Below are 21,176 nucleotides of genomic sequence, written 5' to 3' on the forward strand. Positions count from 1 at the left end.
GTTCGGTCACCCATTGTTCCTGATCCTTTTTCACTTCTTATTATTCTACGAGTTCTTTCAAGTTCTAAATCAAGCGGCTCTAAGATGTACTTCCCAGAACGCGTTCGCATACAAAACCTGCAAGACTCGAAAACAAAAAAAAATTAAAACAAAAAGCAATAAAAATCCAAAGTAGTAAAATTATCGTTTGAAGATATCACTCCAAAGTGAATTGTCTTCCCCGGCAACGGCGCCAAAAACTTGATGCACTTTTTATTTGCACTATAAATACCTGCAAGTATACAGAGTAGGTATAGTATAGCAAAAGGTTAGTACCGGGTATCGAACACGGGGAAGATGTACACAAAGTGTCTATCTTCTACTAGAACTCAATTACTATCTGGAGAAACAAGAATTTTTGGAAACTTTTGAAAACAGTAAATATTAAAAACAGTAAACAACTAAATTACCTGATGGTCTATGGAAAAACCATGGTTTGGGCACTTTCGAAGAAGAGCTTTGAAACGAGCAAATGCCTCATAGAGGGGCTCGTCATGGCCTTGTGTGAACTGAAAGATCTCACTTTTGAGCTTCAAAATAGTGCCTGGCGGGTAGTATTTGTCGAGGAAGGTAGCTACGATGTCCTTCCATGTGGAGACCTTTTCTGGTGGCATACACTCAAACCACTCCTTAGCAGAATCAATCAATGAGAATGGAAAAAGTCTTACCCGTATGGCATCGTCGTCGACACCATTTAATTTCAGAGTGTTTGCGATTTCCACGAATTTGGAGAGATGGCGGTTAGCATCTTCAGTCGCCCTACCTGCAAAAGGAGTTTGCTCGACCCTTTGGATAAGGGGCATGCGTAACTCAAAATTGTTAGCATCAATACGAGGGCCGTTAGGAAAAGTGATCATATTCCCATGATTGAACATGTTCATCACAGGTAATGTTTCTCTGTTCTTCTTTTCCATGGCTTCTCGGGCTGCTCTCTCCGCATCTCTCTCATCCATCAGCAACTTCACCATCTCCTGCAGCTTCTCAATATCTGTTCGGTCACCCATTGTTCCTGATCCTTTTTCACTTCTTATTATTCTACGAGTTCTTTCAAGTTCTAAATCAAGCGGCTCTAAGATGTACTTCCCAGAACGCGTTCGCATACAAAACCTGCAAGACTCGAAAACAAAAAAAAATTAAAACAAAAAGCAATAAAAATCCAAAGTAGTAAAATTATCGTTTGAAGATATCACTCCAAAGTGAATTGTCTTCCCCGGCAACGGCGCCAAAAACTTGATGCACTTTTTATTTGCACTATAAATACCTGCAAGTATACAGAGTAGGTATAGTATAGCAAAAGGTTAGTACCGGGTATCGAACACGGGGAAGATGTACACAAAGTGTCTATCTTCTACTAGAACTCAATTACTATCTGGAGAAACAAGAATTTTTGGAAACTTTTGAAAACAGTAAATATTAAAAACAGTAAACAACTAAATGCAAGCAAATCACGGAGAGAAAAGTATAGAGATAAGGGGAATTCCAGGGATGTGCTTTCACTTTTATGGTTATACAAATTCCAAACTACAATACCCTATTTTCTCGTTAAATCCATTATAGAGGATTCCTACCTGATGGTCTATGGAAAAACCATGGTTTGGGCACTTTCGAAGAAGAGCTTTGAAACGAGCAAATGCCTCATAGAGGGGCTCGTCATGGCCTTGTGTGAACTGAAAGATCTCACTTTTGAGCTTCAAAATAGTGCCTGGCGGGTAGTATTTGTCGAGGAAGGTAGCTACGATGTCCTTCCATGTGGAGACCTTTTCTGGTGGCATACACTCAAACCACTCCTTAGCAGAATCAATCAATGAGAATGGAAAAAGTCTTACCCGTATGGCATCGTCGTCGACACCATTTAATTTCAGAGTGTTTGCGATTTCCACGAATTTGGAGAGATGGCGGTTAGCATCTTCAGTCGCCCTACCTGCAAAAGGAGTTTGCTCGACCCTTTGGATAAGGGGCATGCGTAACTCAAAATTGTTAGCATCAATACGAGGGCCGTTAGGAAAAGTGATCATATTCCCATGATTGAACATGTTCATCACAGGTAATGTTTCTCTGTTCTTCTTTTCCATGGCTTCTCGGGCTGCTCTCTCCGCATCTCTCTCATCCATCAGCAACTTCACCATCTCCTGCAGCTTCTCAATATCTGTTCGGTCACCCATTGTTCCTGATCCTTTTTCACTTCTTATTATTCTACGAGTTCTTTCAAGTTCTAAATCAAGCGGCTCTAAGATGTACTTCCCAGAACGCGTTCGCATACAAAACCTGCAAGACTCGAAAACAAAAAAAAATTAAAACAAAAAGCAATAAAAATCCAAAGTAGTAAAATTATCGTTTGAAGATATCACTCCAAAGTGAATTGTCTTCCCCGGCAACGGCGCCAAAAACTTGATGCACTTTTTATTTGCACTATAAATACCTGCAAGTATACAGAGTAGGTATAGTATAGCAAAAGGTTAGTACCGGGTATCGAACACGGGGAAGATGTACACAAAGTGTCTATCTTCTACTAGAACTCAATTACTATCTGGAGAAACAAGAATTTTTGGAAACTTTTGAAAACAGTAAATATTAAAAACAGTAAACAACTAAATGCAAGCAAATCACGGAGAGAAAAGTATAGAGATAAGGGGAATTCCAGGGATGTGCTTTCACTTTTATGGTTATACAAATTCCAAACTACAATACCCTAGCACGTTAAATCCATTATAGAGGATTCCTACCTGATGGTCTATGGAAAAACCATGGTTTGGGCACTTTCGAAGAAGAGCTTTGAAACGAGCAAATGCCTCATAGAGGGGCTCGTCATGGCCTTGTGTGAACTGAAAGATCTCACTTTTGAGCTTCAAAATAGTGCCTGGCGGGTAGTATTTGTCGAGGAAGGTAGCTACGATGTCCTTCCATGTGGAGACCTTTTCTGGTGGCATACACTCAAACCACTCCTTAGCAGAATCAATCAATGAGAATGGAAAAAGTCTTACCCGTATGGCATCGTCGTCGACACCATTTAATTTCAGAGTGTTTGCGATTTCCACGAATTTGGAGAGATGGCGGTTAGCATCTTCAGTCGCCCTACCTGCAAAAGGAGTTTGCTCGACCCTTTGGATAAGGGGCATGCGTAACTCAAAATTGTTAGCATCAATACGAGGGCCGTTAGGAAAAGTGATCATATTCCCATGATTGAACATGTTCATCACAGGTAATGTTTCTCTGTTCTTCTTTTCCATGGCTTCTCGGGCTGCTCTCTCCGCATCTCTCTCATCCATCAGCAACTTCACCATCTCCTGCAGCTTCTCAATATCTGTTCGGTCACCCATTGTTCCTGATCCTTTTTCACTTCTTATTATTCTACGAGTTCTTTCAAGTTCTAAATCAAGCGGCTCTAAGATGTACTTCCCAGAACGCGTTCGCATACAAAACCTGCAAGACTCGAAAACAAAAAAAAATTAAAACAAAAAGCAATAAAAATCCAAAGTAGTAAAATTATCGTTTGAAGATATCACTCCAAAGTGAATTGTCTTCCCCGGCAACGGCGCCAAAAACTTGATGCACTTTTTATTTGCACTATAAATACCTGCAAGTATACAGAGTAGGTATAGTATAGCAAAAGGTTAGTACCGGGTATCGAACACGGGGAAGATGTACACAAAGTGTCTATCTTCTACTAGAACTCAATTACTATCTGGAGAAACAAGAATTTTTGGAAACTTTTGAAAACAGTAAATATTAAAAACAGTAAACAACTAAATGCAAGCAAATCACGGAGAGAAAAGTATAGAGATAAGGGGAATTCCAGGGATGTGCTTTCGCTTTTATGGTTATACAAATTCCAAACTACAATACCCTAGCACAGTTAATACTTTGAAAGGACGAGTCACCTAGCTTATGCTCATGCGATACAAACGTTGATTACTAACATTAGGGTTGTCAATCCTAACACGTAACTCCAAAAAGCTCCTAAGACCCTTGAAAAGTCCTCACTCTCAATTAACAGTGCCGTTTTAAAGGAAGCTAACTGTAGTGTCTACTAAGTGGATCTAACTCGCTAGAACTCTGTCACAGTTATGAAGCAAGTTGTATTGAATCATACATAATTGTGTCACTCAATTATGAAGCATCATGATTAACTTAGGGAAGAAACAAAGTAAAAACAAAACGGATATTAAATAGAAAACGGAATTGTATAACCAAAGTTGCTACTAACACATCCCTAGAATCCTATGAGTTTAGTTACACATGACTGAATAAACTAAAAACATAGATTGAAGGGAAAACAATTTGAACATAAAACTAAAGCAAATAAAACCCGTAGGTTGAATCCTTGTCGTTCTTGATGTTCTTGAAATCCTTCTCCAACTCCTTGCACAATTGAAGTACTCTAGCTTTTGATCTCTATGAATGTTGCAAGTAGTCACTCTCTTTCTCTATGAATGTGTTCTTGTTGTGTGAAACTCTTTTGATGAAGCTTGAGGTCCTATTTATAGGGGAAGATTATTCCTCATCATAGAAGGAAAAGATCTTCAAAATTTGGTAAATCTTGGAGCAAATCTAGGGCTGGTCGGATTCGCCGCCTTTCTCCGGCGGGCCGCCGCACCTTGGCCGGCGGTCGCCGCGTTGGAGTCCAGAGACTCTGACCCTTCGGTGGCGGACCGCCACATGTCCTCCGGCGGTCGCCGGGCGAGACTCTTCTCCTAGCGTAAATTTCCGAGGCGGGCCGCCACATAGCTCTGACCGCCGGGCGCCGGCGGTCGCCGTACAACTTCGCGGCGGTCGCTGGTCGCCGTCCACAAAACACGTCAAAATACCAAAATGTATAGAATATGCAAATAATGGACATGTAGAGTGATTTTGATAACAAAAACGGACCAAATAATGGCCTTAAAACAGTGCAAAATCCGGGCGTATCATTGTTGACATTTTGTTAATCTTGTATTATTCCCCAAGCCTCATTTCCAAATTTATAAATAATCTCCCCAAAACCCTATATATATATATATATAAAATTTTTCAAAACCTTTTCATATCTTTTTTCCTTTTCCTTCAACCCAGCCCCATAATTTTTCATTACGGTTAGATTAATGCCCCGTGTCATTTAATAATGCCCCTTTTTTTATAATAATGCCTTTAAAATGCAACATTATAGACTAATAATCCCGGGGTAATAATGCCATTTGTAATAATGCATTGATCATAAATCCAAATTAGATCCAAATTTTAGATTAAGAAGGAAATAGGACATTAGGGTGCAAAATAAAAACCCCTATATATATATATATATATATAATATTTAAAATTTTAAGTATTAAAAAAAAATAAAAAACACTTGGGTTTGGGTCATATGATCTAATGGTTAGATTAATGCCACTGTCTCTAATAATGTGAATTTTAGACTAATAATGTAGCTCGGATAATAATGTAGAATTTTGTTGAATAATGTAGCATTTTAGTTTAAAATTCGTTTTTGTCTTTCAATGCTTTTAGTCAATAAGTAAATTTTTAAAAATGTAGATTTTTTGTATATAATGTAAAAAACCAAACCCTCCAAACTAATGATCCAAGGGCTGTGATTTGTGCGGTTTTACACTAAGATGAAGGGGCCCAACACACCCCAAATATATATATATATATATATATATATATATATATATATATATATATAGGGTTGCATTAGGGTCCTTATTACACTCTTAGAGTCTTTCCTTCTTTAATATCAACCATTAGATTGATGGAATGGATGGACTAGATTAAAAGGGCCAATCTCGATCCCGTATTGCATTATTTGTGCATTTTCGTGCATTAAAAGGGTAAAGAAAATAACACACTACACAATCAGTTTGAAACGGCGAGTCCGAAATTTACGCGGCATTTTCATCGACCTCTCAACTCCCTCTCTCACTCCATCCCATCAACTCTCTCTCTCCAAAAATTCTCCCCAATTCTAAAAACCCAGCCGCGCCAATCAAGTTTACCAACGCCTGCCGGAAATCTCCGTTGGTGGACCATTCGCTGTGGAATCTACGTCGGTGGACGATTCCCGCCTGCCAAATCACTACGCCTCCGTTGAAAAGTGAAGCGTCGCCTTCCAAAAAAAAGGTTTGGTTCTTTTTTTTTTTGTTTGGTAGGCAAAAACACTCCTAAACATCGATTAAGTCGAAACACTCTTAAACAAATCGATTTATAGTTTATAATCGTAATAATTCACAAAGTGTTTGTGCGATTTTGTTGGAAAAGATGAATTTGTGGTTATTAGAGTTAAGGTTTTGCTCATACTTGCTATAAAATTCGTGAAAACCAGTTGATCCGGGTTTCATCGGTTTAATTTACGTTGGTGTAATGCACAAAAGTTGTTGTTTTTTGTTGGAGAAGTCGATATTGTGAGCATTTCTATGTACTGAATGCTTGATTTCTGCCAATATGTACACTGTTGGTCATTTTTTGGGCGATACCACATCGATATATGGTTGAAAACTAACCGATTTTGGCACTCTCGTCATATAGAATGAATAAAAGAGCTCGCGCTACAAAGCCACGAACCCAATCAAGGTTATGCATCATTCCAACATTTTTTGTAGGTGATTGTCTGTCTCTAGGGTTATTGTTCATTTTATAGGTTGGAAAAGGTGTTCATTTTCTCGAGCTAGTAATTGAGTAGTATAACTAGGTTTGTACATTAAATCTTCAGATCTGTGCATTGTTGAATAGAGGTCGTGCATCACTTGTCTTTAGCTTAGGTTATGCATCATTCCAACATTTTTGGTAGGTGATTGTTTCGTCTGTAGGTTATTGTTCATTTTTTTGGTTGGAAAAGGTGTTCATTTTACGTAGCAAATAATGAGTAGTATAACCTAGGTTTGTACATTACATCTTCAGATCTGTGCATTACTACGTAACACATGGATTATTTGTTGTTAACCATTGTTTTTCCTTGTGCAGGGTCTAAGCACCATCGGATTGAGTTCGACCAAGCGTTGACGATGTTATTCCCTTAGCATTAGCACGAAACTTCGACAAAGGTTAGCGCGGAAGAAGCGGAACAAGTTTACGTAATGAAGACGTGGATAAAAAGAAACCGAGAGGGAAGAAAGCCGACCAATTGTATGTCGAGAACCCCACCTGAGTTCATTTCATAAAGTAGGACTTCGGCAAAGTGAATGATGCATAAAATATAATATTTAATGCATTGATATAAACGTGTAATGCACATTAACAAATTTATCCAAGTAATGGAATATATAAAGTGAAAGATGCATAGATATAATATTTAATGCAATGATATAAACGCTGTAATGAACATTGACAAATTTCGCAATAATGGAATGAATAAAGTGATTGATGCATATAATATAATATTTAATGCAATGATATAAACGCGGTAATGCACATTAACAAATGACTCCAATAATGGAATAAATAAAGGGAATGATGCATAGAATATAATATTTGATGCAATAATATAAACATGGTAATGCACATTAACAAATGACTCCGAAATGGAATAAATAAAGCGAATGATGCATAGAATTTAATATTTAATGCAATGACGTAAACGCCAAATGACATTAACAAAGTTCTCAAGTAATGGAAAAAATAAAGGAAATGCTGCGTAGAATATCATTTTTAATGAAAGGCTACAAGCGCAATAATTCGCACTAACAAAGTACTCCAGTAATCTAATAAATAAAGGGAATGATGCATAGAATATCATTATTAATGCAAGGATTTAGTTCGTCTTCCTCGTTCGACCTCTTGCAGCCCTCCTATTGCATACCACATGATACCAAGTAGTAACACCGTCCGACGCCTTCCTCATTCCTTGTTTCGCGTATCAAACCCCAACAATGAAGCATACACATCATAAAACGCCAAAAGCAAAAGCATGGATTGGAACTTACGCCTCAACCACGCTTCAATTGTGGAGATCATTCGAGGTATAACGAACACTATACATAAACGAAAGAAAAACATATCAGAATATATTATCATTACATGATACAAATCGTACATTACAACTAAAAAATAGTGCATTAGAATAGAATATTTGAACATTACATACGGCCGATTAATACCACACTCATGTACCAGATAATAACTAAACCCTAGTCAAAACAATGAAGCGCGTCGACCAATAACTAAACCCTAGTCAATCATCCTGATTGGAGAAATATGATTACCTTCTTCCATTTTGTAGAAATCGAAATCAATCAACGATTCCGCCAAAACGTTTTAACGAGCAACAAAAGTTAATAGTTTTCGTACTAATGTTTCAACGGTACCGGACGATGAATATCTTAACGGAGAAGAAGGGAGAAAAAATTGCACGAAAATTTGGGTAGAATCGTTTATTTCGTAGAAAAAAACCCTACAAACATGAGAAGAAAATCAAGGACTTACCATAACTAACTATATTGTGTATTCCTAATCGCCCTTTTCGTCAAATTCAATGATTAAAAATAAATAAATCAGCCTCTATTTTGGGCCATTAGATCTCTAAAATGGAAGGCCAAGATTAAAAAAGACAATAGAACATAATATTAGAAAAGGATATGAATACATCCCTATATATATATATATAGGGTAGTGATATAATGAAAACCATATATATAATGAAAACTCAAAACTTTAATCTTAGCCACTAATTATTAGTTATCAACGCTTATTATATTTCCAGATTATTAATTTCAATAACCTCATGAATCGGCAACGAGGACATATTAGACATTTTCATAATAGAGTGAATCATTTATTTATGGAATAATTATGCAATCCCGATTTCGTCGTTCTCTCTCCTTCCACTATTCACGTTAACTAATCGGTTTCAATTACTCACAAAATCAACACAAAAGCAATGTAAGTTTAATACGGAATACACCTAAAATCATATCACAAGATCAACACAAATCAAGCGCAATCAATACAGAATTCAGCACAAACTCGCAGACCAAATTCAACGCGGAGACTATTACCAACGATATCGAATTCAATAGCAGAGACTATTACCAACAAAAATACGATTTCAATGAGAGACTATCGAATTCTCTCGAGAGACTATTACCAACAAAAATACGATTTCAAAAGCGAACAAAATAATCAAGCAATTTAAACGTAAAAATCAATATATAATCAACACGATTTCAACAAAAAAATTCAACATCAACACAAGATCAACACAGGATCAACGCAATTTCAACGCATAATTCAAGCCTTTATTGCAGAGACTATTAGAATTCTCCACTATATTACCAACCAAAATTCGATTTCAAAATCGACCAAAATAATCAAGCAATTTAAACGTAAGAATCAATATAGAATCAACACGATTTCAACCCAAAATTTAACATCAATACGGATCAACACGGGATCAACGCAATTTCAACGCATAATTCAAGCCATTTCAATGCGAGACTATCGAATTCTCTGCACTGATATTACCAACCAAAATTCGATTTCAAAATCAGACCAAAACAATCAAGCAATTTAACGTAAGAATCAATATTGAATCAACATGATTTCAACCCAAAATTAAACATCAACAGGGATCAACACAATTTCAACACAAAATTCAAGCATTTTGTTACGGAAAAAATTTCACTTCTTGTTTGAACTAGGGTTTTGGTGTATCAACTTGAATTTTGTGCTTTTTTCAACCAAGTTTAAGTTTTGACGTCAATTATGTGTTAAGATCTGAAAATTTTTGGTTTTGGAAAGTGGGAGAGAAATCAGGATGACAAACCGTTCAAAAATAATCTCACAAAAATACCCCTGTTGATAAAATACATACTTTTGTTGAGATTAAAAAACAACGCAATATTAAACACGAGATCTGTAAAAATTAGTGGCTAGGATTATGCCTATATGTGGCTATGTGCGTGTTTTTCATTGTAAGATCGAATTTCGCACTGAGATAAACATGTTACTAAGGTTAATACAGTATGAGATATGAAGAGTAAATTGGTGGGCTTTGTAGGAGTAACTAGTAAAAGATCCATAAAACGAATATTCATATCGAACCATAAAACGAATATTCAACAATACATGAATTAAAAAGAGATACGAGATCTTGTTTAGCAGAAGCATTCAAGAGCGAATGACATTAATATACTCCATGGACACATGTTACTCAACACCGCTCATCATCGTTGCCGCTCAATATTTACATTTTTAAAACATGTGCAGGGATGAGGACTTGATATACTCCATGGACACATGCCATACGTTGTTAATTTGAAGTGTTTGCCTAAGTTGTACTCCCTCCGTTTATGAAATAATGTCCAATTTTGCTATTTTGGGATGTCATGATTTAAAGTCTAATTACTCTTTTTTCTAGTTTAGGTAAGGTGACACACCATTATCTAACTTATTACAGTCAACGTTCATTATAAAACCGATATATAAAAGTGGGTCCACTTTCCACTAACTCATTTCCACATTGTTCTTCACAAAATCAAACAACTTCTTAAAATCCTTGTCGAGTTCAAATATGACTATAAATGGCGGACGAATGGAGTAACTTCATTAGTCCCAATCTCACTGGCGCCATTACTCACAACCAAACTTCAGTGATCCGATAGCAGTGGAATCTTTATCCTGATGGTTGTCCCTTCCCCATCATCCCGAGCCGCCCGCTCACAAAAAAGAGAAGATAGTTTAATGATCCATGGAATCATGAAATCAGAGTATTGATATTGCAACTAGTCTTCATGTTGTTGTTGTATATTTTTGGGAAGGGGAGATAACCTATGCATTAAATTTGAACAAGAGCCCAGAGCATCAACATTTACCAGGGGCATCAAATAAAAAATCTTACTAACAAAAAAGCCACAGGTCTTCGACTTATACAAGTCCAGAGGAAACAATTTCATAGATTAATAGTGCAACACACCCACATAATGGACCAAAATGATAGGATGAATGAAGCATATGCACTATTGTAAAATAAAGCAAAAGAGGAACCAAATGAGGATGGAAGTAGGCATCCCATTTTTTGCAAAATGGATAAACAGTAAAACCACAACTAGAGAAGCAAACAACAGTAATAATATAGTGGCTACAAGCAACAGCCAAAGATCTCTAAATTGCATAAAAGACAAACTAAATCAATAAACGAATGGAATCTTACCGTCAGGCCTTTAACGATGCTCTCATTACTATGCCCGACAGTATCAGTTTTCCTTTCGCTACAACTTCACTGTATTCATGGAATGAAGTGTTTGAAGATGTTACTGCTGTCGCTTAAATAAGGTCTAAGCTTGTCAGCCGAGTTCTGAATTACTCTCTCAGCCAGTTTCTTCGCAATTGGTGTAACATCCTGTCAATGCATTTCTGTCAGCACCTCATAGGGCACAGTCTATAATATTTAAAAATAAGTTAAAATAATATTAATAGTTATTTATATTTAATTATTTTATTTTTCAATAAATCTTAAGATTGTAAATTATAAAATGACTATATATATAACTTAATTTCTAGTATTAGTATCACCCAACTAATTTGGTCGATGACCATTAAGTCGATTTTATTGTATACGTACTATGCATCTTCAAGCAAAAATTGTGAAACAAAATTAAATATGATAATACAAGAGTGAAAATAATTTAAACTGATAATTATTAAGTCAATTCTAATAATGTTAACTATGGACGTTGCTCGAAGTCTACATGATTGAAATACTTAGTAAAATACTATAAGTTTGAATTTAAATATTTAGAAATGAATTAGCCATAAGAAATCAGTTACAAACTCATAGAATATTATTTTAACTTTATCAGATTTAATGTTGTTACATAGATTTGTTTTAAAATTTTACTCCATATATATCAATTCAATTTGAACTTAAAGGTAGATTCCATAAGTAAAGAATTCTTCATAATTAGGTTAAAATTAAACTTTCTTGTAAAAAAGTCGATCCCAGGTTAAGAGTCACTTTTAGTATTTTCCATATTTGTTGTCGATTTTAAAATTCTTACGTCAAAATTACATAAAAATGCCATTCACGCATTAAAATAAGAAGCCAAAATAAAAAGTCGAACATTTAATTAACTGACACACGACCCACTAACCACCTCATTTGACTTTCATCTATCTACTCTCTCTCCAGTAGTGTTTCTTGATCTAGAAGAAACCTAATGTCATGTCCAGATTCATCTAGAGCCCGGAGCCACCCAATCCCATACTAGATTAATCAGCCTCTAAAGCGCCGTTACTCCATCCGTTGCCTTTTCATGGCCGTAGATAGGTTGCAACCCAGTTTGGAATGCGTCGAAAACTCTGTCGTCCACGAAACACCAGGAAGTCCCTTGGCCGATTGAAATCAGCTTGACGGTGGATTTGCTGCAAATCGAAGTAATAACCGTTTAGCGGCGTTGACGGATTCCCAAACGCCTCCACCATCGGCGTCGTCCAGAATACGAATTTCTTCCACCGGCTGGGGTCTTCGACGGATCTGAAACCCCACCACCGTCTGAGGGCTTTGAAGGATCTCAACCACCGTTCCAGCCCTATGACGACTCTGCAACGCAGGCACCATCCCTGCCCTTTGACGAGTCTGAAACGCAGGCACCGTCCCTGCCCTTTGACGACTCTGAAACTGAACCACCGTCCCACCCCTTTGCCGACTCTAAAGCTCAACCACCGTCTTCATCAAAGGTGGAGTACACCGAGAATGAGAAAGCAATGTTGTTGATCTTGTTGCCTAGCATGAAAGATTTCCTCTGTGAGTATTTTTTTTGAGTAAGCCACCCCCTGTATTGGGTTTGGAGGCTGTTTCTATGGAATTGATTGAGGAATATTGATGCCTTGGCTATGTTGGAGGTTCTGATCTTGTGTGATGGTTTGGAGGCTCTGATTTTGTCTGATTGTTTCTCTGTGATGACTTTTTTGTGAGCGTTTGACATGCTATTGTGTGTATAAACTGTCTTGGTTGGATTATTATGATTAGAGCCACCCCTTTGATGGTTTGGAGGCTTTGATCTTGTGTGATTGATCCTCTGTGATGAAAATTTTCTGAGAGATGCATGCTATTATGTGTACACACTGCCTTGGTTGGTTTATTATGCTTAGAGCCACCCCTTTAATGTTTGGAGGCTCTGATCTTGTGTGATTGGCATGCTATTATGTGTCTACACTGCCTTGGTTGGGTTATGATGCTTACTGCCACCCCTTTGATGGTTTGGAGGCTCTGATCTTGTGAGATTGGTGCCTTGTGATGAAATTTTGTTGAGATTAGCAATGCTATTATGTATATACACAGCCTTGGTTGGGTTATGATGCTTAGAGCCACCCCTTTGATGGTTTGGAGGCTCTGATCTTGTGTGATTGGTCCTCTGTGATGAAAATTTTCTGAGAGATGCATGCTATTATGTGTATACACTGCCTTGGTTGGTTTATTGTGCTTAGAGCCACCCCTTTGATGGTGTGGAGGCTCTGATAAGCCACCCCTTTCATGGTTTGGAGTCTTAGGGCATATGATGAACCTTTTGTGATGGTTTTTAAACAAAAACACCCACTTATAGCAGTTACACTTGCAATTCATACATACTGCAGCTTATATATTGCAGCCTATATACCCTAACCCAAAATAAAGGCTACAAACCAAAAAACAAGTTTACATCCTAAACACCAACCTAATTTGATGCTTATACTGTAAACCCCATGACCCAAGTGCCCTATCTACAACCCTAACACAGTGCTTAGATGCCCTATGTGATATGAGCCACCCACATCATTCTCAGGGAGTAGTAGATACTCCAAGCTGCCCCTTACAAGAGTTTCTTCAACCTCAAGTGAGGTTGGAAGCCCCACTGTCCTACTCAACCTATCTTTGTTCAAGTGGGGTATTTTGTAGTTGTTGCCCCCATGGACTTCTAGGATCTTGCTTAAACAGCTTTGCAATGTTAGGAAAACCTTGTTCAGAGTTTGTGGTGTGAGTTCCTCAAAAGAACTCCAAACATTTGCCAACAATTCATCTATATTGGTGGCTAGTTTGTCATCTTGTAGTGACTGTATAGCCCTAAAAAATCCAAGGTCCAGCACATTAGTATCTGGGGAGTTGGCTGGTTGGCTAATTAGATGGAATTTAAAACCATCTGTACTTGCAGCAGCCTCAAATTGGAAGTCAGAGGATGTGAGGTGGGGTTTGGCATTATCTTGTTGGATGTATATTTCCTTGCTTGCATTGGCTGGCCACTTAGCCTTGATTGCTGGAATAATCTGTGCATGATTTGTGATTGAATGCTTAGATGACTAAGTGATGACATTACTAATGTCTGATAGCATTGTGAAACAAAGAAATGTACAAACCTGATTAAGGAGACATTCTCTCATGGCTTCCTTGTTAACTGATGGGATAGGCTTTGTCTCAAGTGTCCCTCTTGGCCTATTCTTTGACTTTCTTTTGGCTGGAACTTGCTCTGTGAATGGAAATATGCCTATTTTACCATCAAAGATGGTCTGCCCATCACTGCCAAACATTGGCCTACTGACAGCACACATGAACATCACTTTAGTGATGAATCTTTTTGACTTACAAGACCTGTAAGGCTCATCCTCATCCGGCAACAGGTAGTATCTGTCTGAAGTCTTTGTCATGTAGAACCATTTCTCATCAATATGAACAATGTTATGCATTGCATGATAGAGAAGCTTACCTTCAGCTATGGTTGGCTGAATATGAGTCAGACACCATCTCATTCTTGAAATTTTGTTTGCATCAGTGAGTGCAGGCTTGATGGCATTTGTATGTGGTCTTATCTTGTTAGCCTTGGACCATCTGCCAGCTGTGGTCTTGCTAACTTGCATCTTTATAGCAAGTTTTCTTATGGAGGATCTCTCAAGCATAGACAAGTGTCTAAACTTGTCTTCATCAAGGTCTATTTTACCTTTTGTCTTGGTATAACCTGATGCTTTTCCTTTCATGACAACAGGTTCTCCTTGTTCCATTTGATGACTGGCTATCCTCCATAAGCGGCTGACTGTCCTTGGATGCACTTTGAATTTGTTGGCTGCATCTTTCAATGAACCATGTGGAAGTGCTCCAGCACGGCATTGCTGTTGAAGGAACTGCACAATAAGGTTCTTCTCTTGGCTGCTCAAACTCAGAGAGGCCCTCGACCCTTGCCCAAACTCTGCCTCTTGAAGAGGCTCTGCCTCTGGAAACTGTTCTGCCTCTGGAAATTGATCTTCCTCTTCAAATAACTCTTGCTCCATCTCCTCCTCCATCTCTTGCTCCATCTCCATTGCCCAATGATGAGAATTTTCTGAGGGTAAATTAGCTATAAATATGTTTGCTTTCTTTTTTGGTAGGTAGATTAGAAGTGGTTGATAGTAATGGTGGAGTGAATGTATTTATAGGTGTACCTTAGCATTTGATTTTTCCCTCCATGGATTGTACTAATTCCCTCCTAATTTTGGAGTTTGAATTAATGAAAAAATTGTTTCCCTCTTGTTTGTTTTGTTAAATTTTGGCCGATGGCCTCTTCACCTTTTAGGTGACTTAATTGTTGTTTTTATTAATCATATTGAAACATTTAAAATCTTAAGTTTATTTAATTTAATGAATTTGTCTTACAAGTCAACATTAAACATATTTTTACACCTAAAACTTAATTTAATGAATTTGTCTAACAAGTCAACATTAAACATATTTTTACACCTAAAAAGTCAAAAGGGACTCACTTTCAACCAACTCAATTCATTTATTACACATTCTACCTTCTCACTTCATTTATTACACACCCCACCTTCTCACTTCATTTATTACACACATCAATTCTTTTTTAAAACCCGAGCCATAACTATAACTGACTCCTAATATGGGACGGAGGGAGTATATAAATGGAAATAACCAAAAACGTTTTTAGTGGTATGTTTACAAATATAAAAAGAGGAATTTAAGAAGGAAATAATCAAATAATAGTACATTAATAAGGAAACAAGATTAAATAAAATCGGTTTATAATTTAAAGACTATTTATTTAAGTTAAGTTTCCTTTTATTAGTATCTCATCCCCTCCTCTATTAATACGTCGTTTTACCTAATCTGAAATCTCCCTCGCAAAATTAATCAAAATTCTCAACATGAAAACCCCTCGGATTTTGTTCCTCCAATCCCTAATCCTCCTTCTCAGCTTCGCCGGAGCTCAGCTGCCGACGGAATCCACCAACGACAGCCACTACTACCGTTGCGCCAGGATCAGCCCCGTGGCGTGGACCATCATCGCCGGGTTCATCGCCGTCGCCTTACTCTTGTGGCTCTTCTCGATCTGCATCGAAATGTGCGCTGCCGCTGCCGCCGCCGCCCCCGCAATGCGCGTCCGCTACCGCACCGCCACCGTAGTGCGCGTTCCCCGCGGCCTCGGTGCAGCGGTGCTCGACGCATTCCCGACGTTCACCTACGCGGAGGTGAAGGAGCACAAGATCGGGAAGAGCGCGCTCGAGTGCGCCGTCTGCCTCAGCGAATTCGAGGACCACGAAACGCTGCGTTTGATCCCCAAATGCGACCATGCCTTCCACCCCGAGTGCATCGACACCTGGCTCGAGTCAAACGTCACCTGCCCGGTCTGCCGGGCCAATCTCACCCCACAGACCGGCGACGAACCGGTTCATCTGCTTGAACCGGGGATTGGCAATATTATGGAGGAGACTAACTCGAGAACCGGCGAAATCGCGATTCAAATAGAAGGGGATGATGATAACCCGAGCCCCGGCTTTGATTTACCGCTCCGGTCCCTCAGGTCGTGCGCGACCGCGAGAGTGGTCGCTTTGGATAAGTTTAGGTCGCACTCGACCGGGCGCTTGTTGGTCCAACCGGTGGAAAATCTCGACCGGTTCACATTGAGGCTGCCAAACACGGTTAGGAAGAAGATGATGGACCGGACCGGTTCGACCGGTTCACTCCGGCGCTGGAGATGCGTGGCTACTTTACTGCCTAAAACGAGGAGCTTGCGGAGAGGTTTTAGAAGCGAGGAGTGGAGTGGCCAATGGGGTTTTTTCTCGAAAGGTGAAGGTCGACGAAAGTGGGGAAGCAGTGGGTCGCTGCTGAGGATACCTTCTTTCGTGTCGTTGGAGCCGACGACGGACATTGAAGCCGGTTTAATGTCAGAAAACCGGAGTACGTCCCCGGTTTAATATGTTGACTTTGAGTAGAATAGATCACTAGAGGGAAGCTTATTAACAGCAACCAAATATTTTTGAATTCTTTGGTTGATTTGATTTTTGTGTTTTAATTTCTTGCTCTTGGTAATATATCTAATGATGGATAATATTGTTTTCTAATCTAAGAAAGAAGGATTGGTCGTAGCTGTGACGTAAATCAGAGACTAATATTAGCTTGTTATTGATTTAATAATTTTTTACTATGATAACATCATAGTCTTATTAACCAGTTATTGATATTTTAACATATTTAATAATATATGAGAATGATTCTTAAATTTCACTATTTTTTTCCATCCGTGTTCTCTATATCTTAAAATTTTCATGTTGAACTCATAAAATTCAGATATATAATTATAAAGAGTATTATTTTATTTTTAACATTTTATACATATATTTATTTATCATAAAATTTGCACCCCTAATTCAAAAACTCTGTATTCGCCGCTGGTTAACTATGAACGTTGCTTGAAGTGTAAAGGATTGTAATACAGTACATAAGTTTGTAAATTAAATGTCCTAAAAAGGAATTAGCCATAAGAAATAAGTTAAAAACTCTAAACATATTATTTTAAAATCTGATATCGTTTTATAGATTTGTTAAATAAAATATTACTATATCTGAATTCAATTTGAACTTTCCTGAAGTAATAGCGGTTCCATAAGTAAAAGTTTATATAAATGGAAATAACCAAAAACGTTTTTAGTGGTATGTTTACAAATATAAAAAGTATATTGGCATCTAATATCATAAAACTTTCAAAAGGTTGGGTTTTTCCCATGAATTTTAAAATTGGCAAATAATATCACGAACTTTATCCCGGGTTTGTTTTTTTCCACGAATGAAAAATTCATTTTATTTTAATAGATTGAAGAACAATTTTGGAGGATGTGCTTCAACAAAAACTATCATCAAAGATTGAAAAGCCTGAAGCTTTCAAAATTGTTGCCGTATCATGATATTATTTGTGGGAATTTTTTCATTCATGGGAAAAAAACAAACACAGGGTAAAGTTCATGATATTATTTGTCAATTTTAAAGTTCGTGGGAAAAACCTTACTTTTTGAAAATTTCATATAAAAAGGGCAATTTAAGAGGAAATAGTAAGGAAATAAGTTTAAATAAAACCGATTTATAATTTATCGACGCTTTATTTAAGTTAAGTGTGTCCTTTTATTTGCATGAGTATCTGTTTAAAAGATTAAAATAAAGCTTAGTCGTATCCAACTCTATGTGGAGTATGATTTATCCAATAATTAAATGGAGTAGTAAACAAATCCCCTATTTAAGTCTCACTTAATGATTCCTAAAAGCTATATATACTTCTCATAACTATCGTGAATTCTAGTAGTTCTGTGTTCAAAATTTCACAGTTTGAAAGCGCATCTGCATCAATGGCGGGAAAGGAGGAAGGACGGACGGTCGGGATCGATTTGGGAACAACGTATTCGTGTGTGGCAGCATGGCAGCACAACCGCGTTGAGATCATAGCCAACGATCAGGGCAACCGCACCACACCCTCTTACGTTGCTTTCACCGACGACGACGAGCGTCTCATGGGAGATGCAGCCAAGAATCAAGTCGCTAGTGCTCCAACTAACACCGTTTACGGTCAGTTTTTTCTCGTCTATGCACTTATTATCTCAACATTAATAACTATTATTACAATTAAATAAAAACTAATGCACCCTCCGTTTGTGAATTAAAAGACACTTTTAATTTTCCAAAATAGCAAAACGAGTCTTTTGTTCACGACGGAGAGAGTACAACTTAGTTAAAGAAAAACAAAATTCTACGTGTAAGACAAGTTGAGGAAACATTGTTTAGACAATATAAAACGATTTTCTTTTACCATGTAGAAGCACCTTAAACTCGAGAATTGATCAAACATCTTAAATATGCTAAGTTATGCATATCGAACAAACAATGCTCTAGATAAAGATGTTTGTATTGTTTCTTACTTAGCTAATTTGCAGACGCAAAGAGGCTGATTGGCCGGAGATTCAATGACCCAATGGTTGAGAGTGACATGAAACTGTGGCCATTCAAAGTCATTCCTCACCCCACCGACAGCAAGCCTATGATAGTAGTGAGCTACAAAGGGGAGGAGAAACAGTTTTCAGCTGAGGAGATCTCTTCAATGCTGCTCTCCAAAATGAAGGATATCGCCGAGGCTTATCTTAGATCACCTGTGAAGAACGCTGTCGTCACCGTGCCTGCTTATTTCAACGACTCTCAGCGCCAGGCCACCAGGGATGCCGGAACCATTGCCAGCCTCAATGTTGTAAGGATCATCAACGAGCCTACCGCTGCAGCCATTGCATACGGTCTGGATAATGGGGGCAATGTGGCTAAGAATGTGCTGGTTTTCGACCTTGGAGGTGGCACGTTCGACGTTTCTGTGGCCACAATTGAGGCAGATATCATTGAAGTGAAGGCTATTGCCGGCGATACTCATCTTGGGGGCCAAGACTTTGATAGTAGGATGGTGGATCACTTTGTAAAAGAGTTTGAAAGGAAGAATGGTAAGGACATTAGTATGAATCCAAGAGCTATTAGGAGAGTAAGGAGTGCTTGTGAAAGAGCGAAGAGGATCCTTTCATCTACTTCCCAAACTAATATTGAGATTGAATCTTTGTTTGAGGGTATTGATCTGTTTTCGAATATCTCTCGCGCCAAATTCAATGAGCTCAACATGGATTTGTTCAAAAAGTGTATTGAACTGGTTGAGAAGTGTTTAAGTGATGCAAAGGTGGAGAAGAGCAGCGTGGAGGAGGTGGTGCTCGTAGGCGGGTCGAGTAGGATTCCGAAGGTTCTATTTAAAAATCCATTAGACTTATATAATTGTCTGTTGTCTATTTATTACACCAATGTGTCATAGTTATTTTTGTTTCATAATTGCCAACAGGTGCAGGAGTTGCTGAAGGAGCTTTTCGATGGGAAGGAGGCGAGCAAGAGCATTAATCCAGACGAAGTTGTGGCGTATGGTGCTGCAGTGGTGGCTGCCAAGTTGAGCGGTGAAGGCAATGGCAATGTGCAAAAGCTCATCATTTTCGATGTCAATCCGCTTTCACTTGGTCTTAGAATTTATGGAGATGTGATGTCAGTATTCATTCCGAGGAACACACCAATCCCTACAAGAATGGTGAATATTCATCCGACCACCGGTGACAATCAGACCAGTTGCAGGTTTGCGGTGTTTGAGGGCGAACGAAGCAAGACAACCGTGAACAATCTGCTAGGCGAATTCGTTCTGAGAGGCATTCCAGCAGCGCCCAGAGGTGTTGCAAAAGTCAAAGTGTGTTTCGACATTGATGTGAACGGTATCTTGAATGTGTCAGCAGAGCACGAGGGCACCGGGTTGAGAAACGAGATCACCATTGCCAACTACAAGGGCAGGCTGTCTAGAAAAGAGATCGAGAAGATGATTCGGGATGGGAAAAAATACAAGCTGGAGGATGAGGAGTTTAGGGAGAAGGTTGATGCGAGGACTGCGTTGGAGGACTACGCGTACAACATGAGGGACGCCATGAGATGTGAAGCCCGGATTGGAGCGGACGACAAGGTGGAGATAGAGAAGGCTTTCGAGGCTGCAACGGAATGGATCAAGTCGAACAAACTCGCGAGGGTTGATGCATTTAAAGAGAAGATGGAGGAGCTTAAGAGGATTTACAATCACATTCAAGCAAAGATGCTCCTCCACAGTATGGAACAAGTAGATTGATTATGAGCATATGTGTAAGGGCATGATCGTGCGCTGTGTGTGTGTCTTTACATATATATATGAAATTTTAGTTTAGAATTAAACACAATATTATAGTATCTATATCTGTACATATATAAAAAAGAAGTTTTGAAATAAATTACATGAATGTCATGTGTAGTAAAGTTTATTTCAATTTAGTAATGCAATTATGAGTTAACGTTGCTTATTAGTGTACCACCTTTTATTTGTTTGATGGTCGTGAATTTGTATTCTGAGACAATA

At 38.3% G+C, this 21,176-nt stretch overlaps 3 protein-coding genes and 3 non-coding genes across 6 annotated transcripts; 5 read left to right on the plus strand and 1 right to left on the minus strand.

The window, feature by feature from the left end:
- Positions 1-465: 465 nt before the first annotated feature.
- LOC125217167 lies at positions 466-572 on the plus strand. The gene has a single exon (XR_007175587.1). It is a non-coding gene; the product is annotated as a small nucleolar RNA R71 (small nucleolar RNA).
- A 1,051-nt stretch (positions 573-1,623) lies between these two features.
- LOC125217168 lies at positions 1,624-1,730 on the plus strand. The gene has a single exon (XR_007175588.1). It is a non-coding gene; the product is annotated as a small nucleolar RNA R71 (small nucleolar RNA).
- A 1,048-nt stretch (positions 1,731-2,778) lies between these two features.
- On the plus strand, positions 2,779-2,885 carry LOC125217170. The gene has a single exon (XR_007175590.1). It is a non-coding gene; the product is annotated as a small nucleolar RNA R71 (small nucleolar RNA).
- A 10,819-nt stretch (positions 2,886-13,704) lies between these two features.
- LOC125210222 lies at positions 13,705-15,270 on the minus strand. The gene is made up of 2 exons (XM_048109791.1): positions 14,335-15,270; positions 13,705-14,244 (listed from the first exon to the last, which is right to left on the minus strand). The coding sequence occupies exons 1-2, from the start codon at positions 15,268-15,270 to the stop codon at positions 13,705-13,707; spliced, it is 1,476 nt and encodes a 491-aa protein (XP_047965748.1).
- Positions 15,271-16,110: 840 nt separating this feature from the next.
- Positions 16,111-17,160, plus strand: LOC125210223 (E3 ubiquitin-protein ligase ATL6-like). Its single transcript, XM_048109792.1, has one exon. The coding sequence runs from the start codon at positions 16,111-16,113 to the stop codon at positions 17,158-17,160; it is 1,050 nt and encodes a 349-aa protein (XP_047965749.1).
- Positions 17,161-18,582: 1,422 nt separating this feature from the next.
- LOC125210224 (heat shock cognate 70 kDa protein-like) lies at positions 18,583-20,912 on the plus strand. The gene is made up of 3 exons (XM_048109793.1): positions 18,583-18,799; positions 19,165-20,000; positions 20,097-20,912. Exons 1-3 carry the CDS (start codon positions 18,583-18,585, stop codon positions 20,910-20,912), a joined length of 1,869 nt encoding a protein of 622 aa, XP_047965750.1.
- Positions 20,913-21,176: the final 264 nt, after the last annotated feature.

This window comes from Salvia hispanica, chromosome 3 (assembly GCF_023119035.1).
Source record: "Salvia hispanica cultivar TCC Black 2014 chromosome 3, UniMelb_Shisp_WGS_1.0, whole genome shotgun sequence".
Taxonomy (NCBI): Eukaryota; Viridiplantae; Streptophyta; class Magnoliopsida; order Lamiales; family Lamiaceae; genus Salvia; species Salvia hispanica.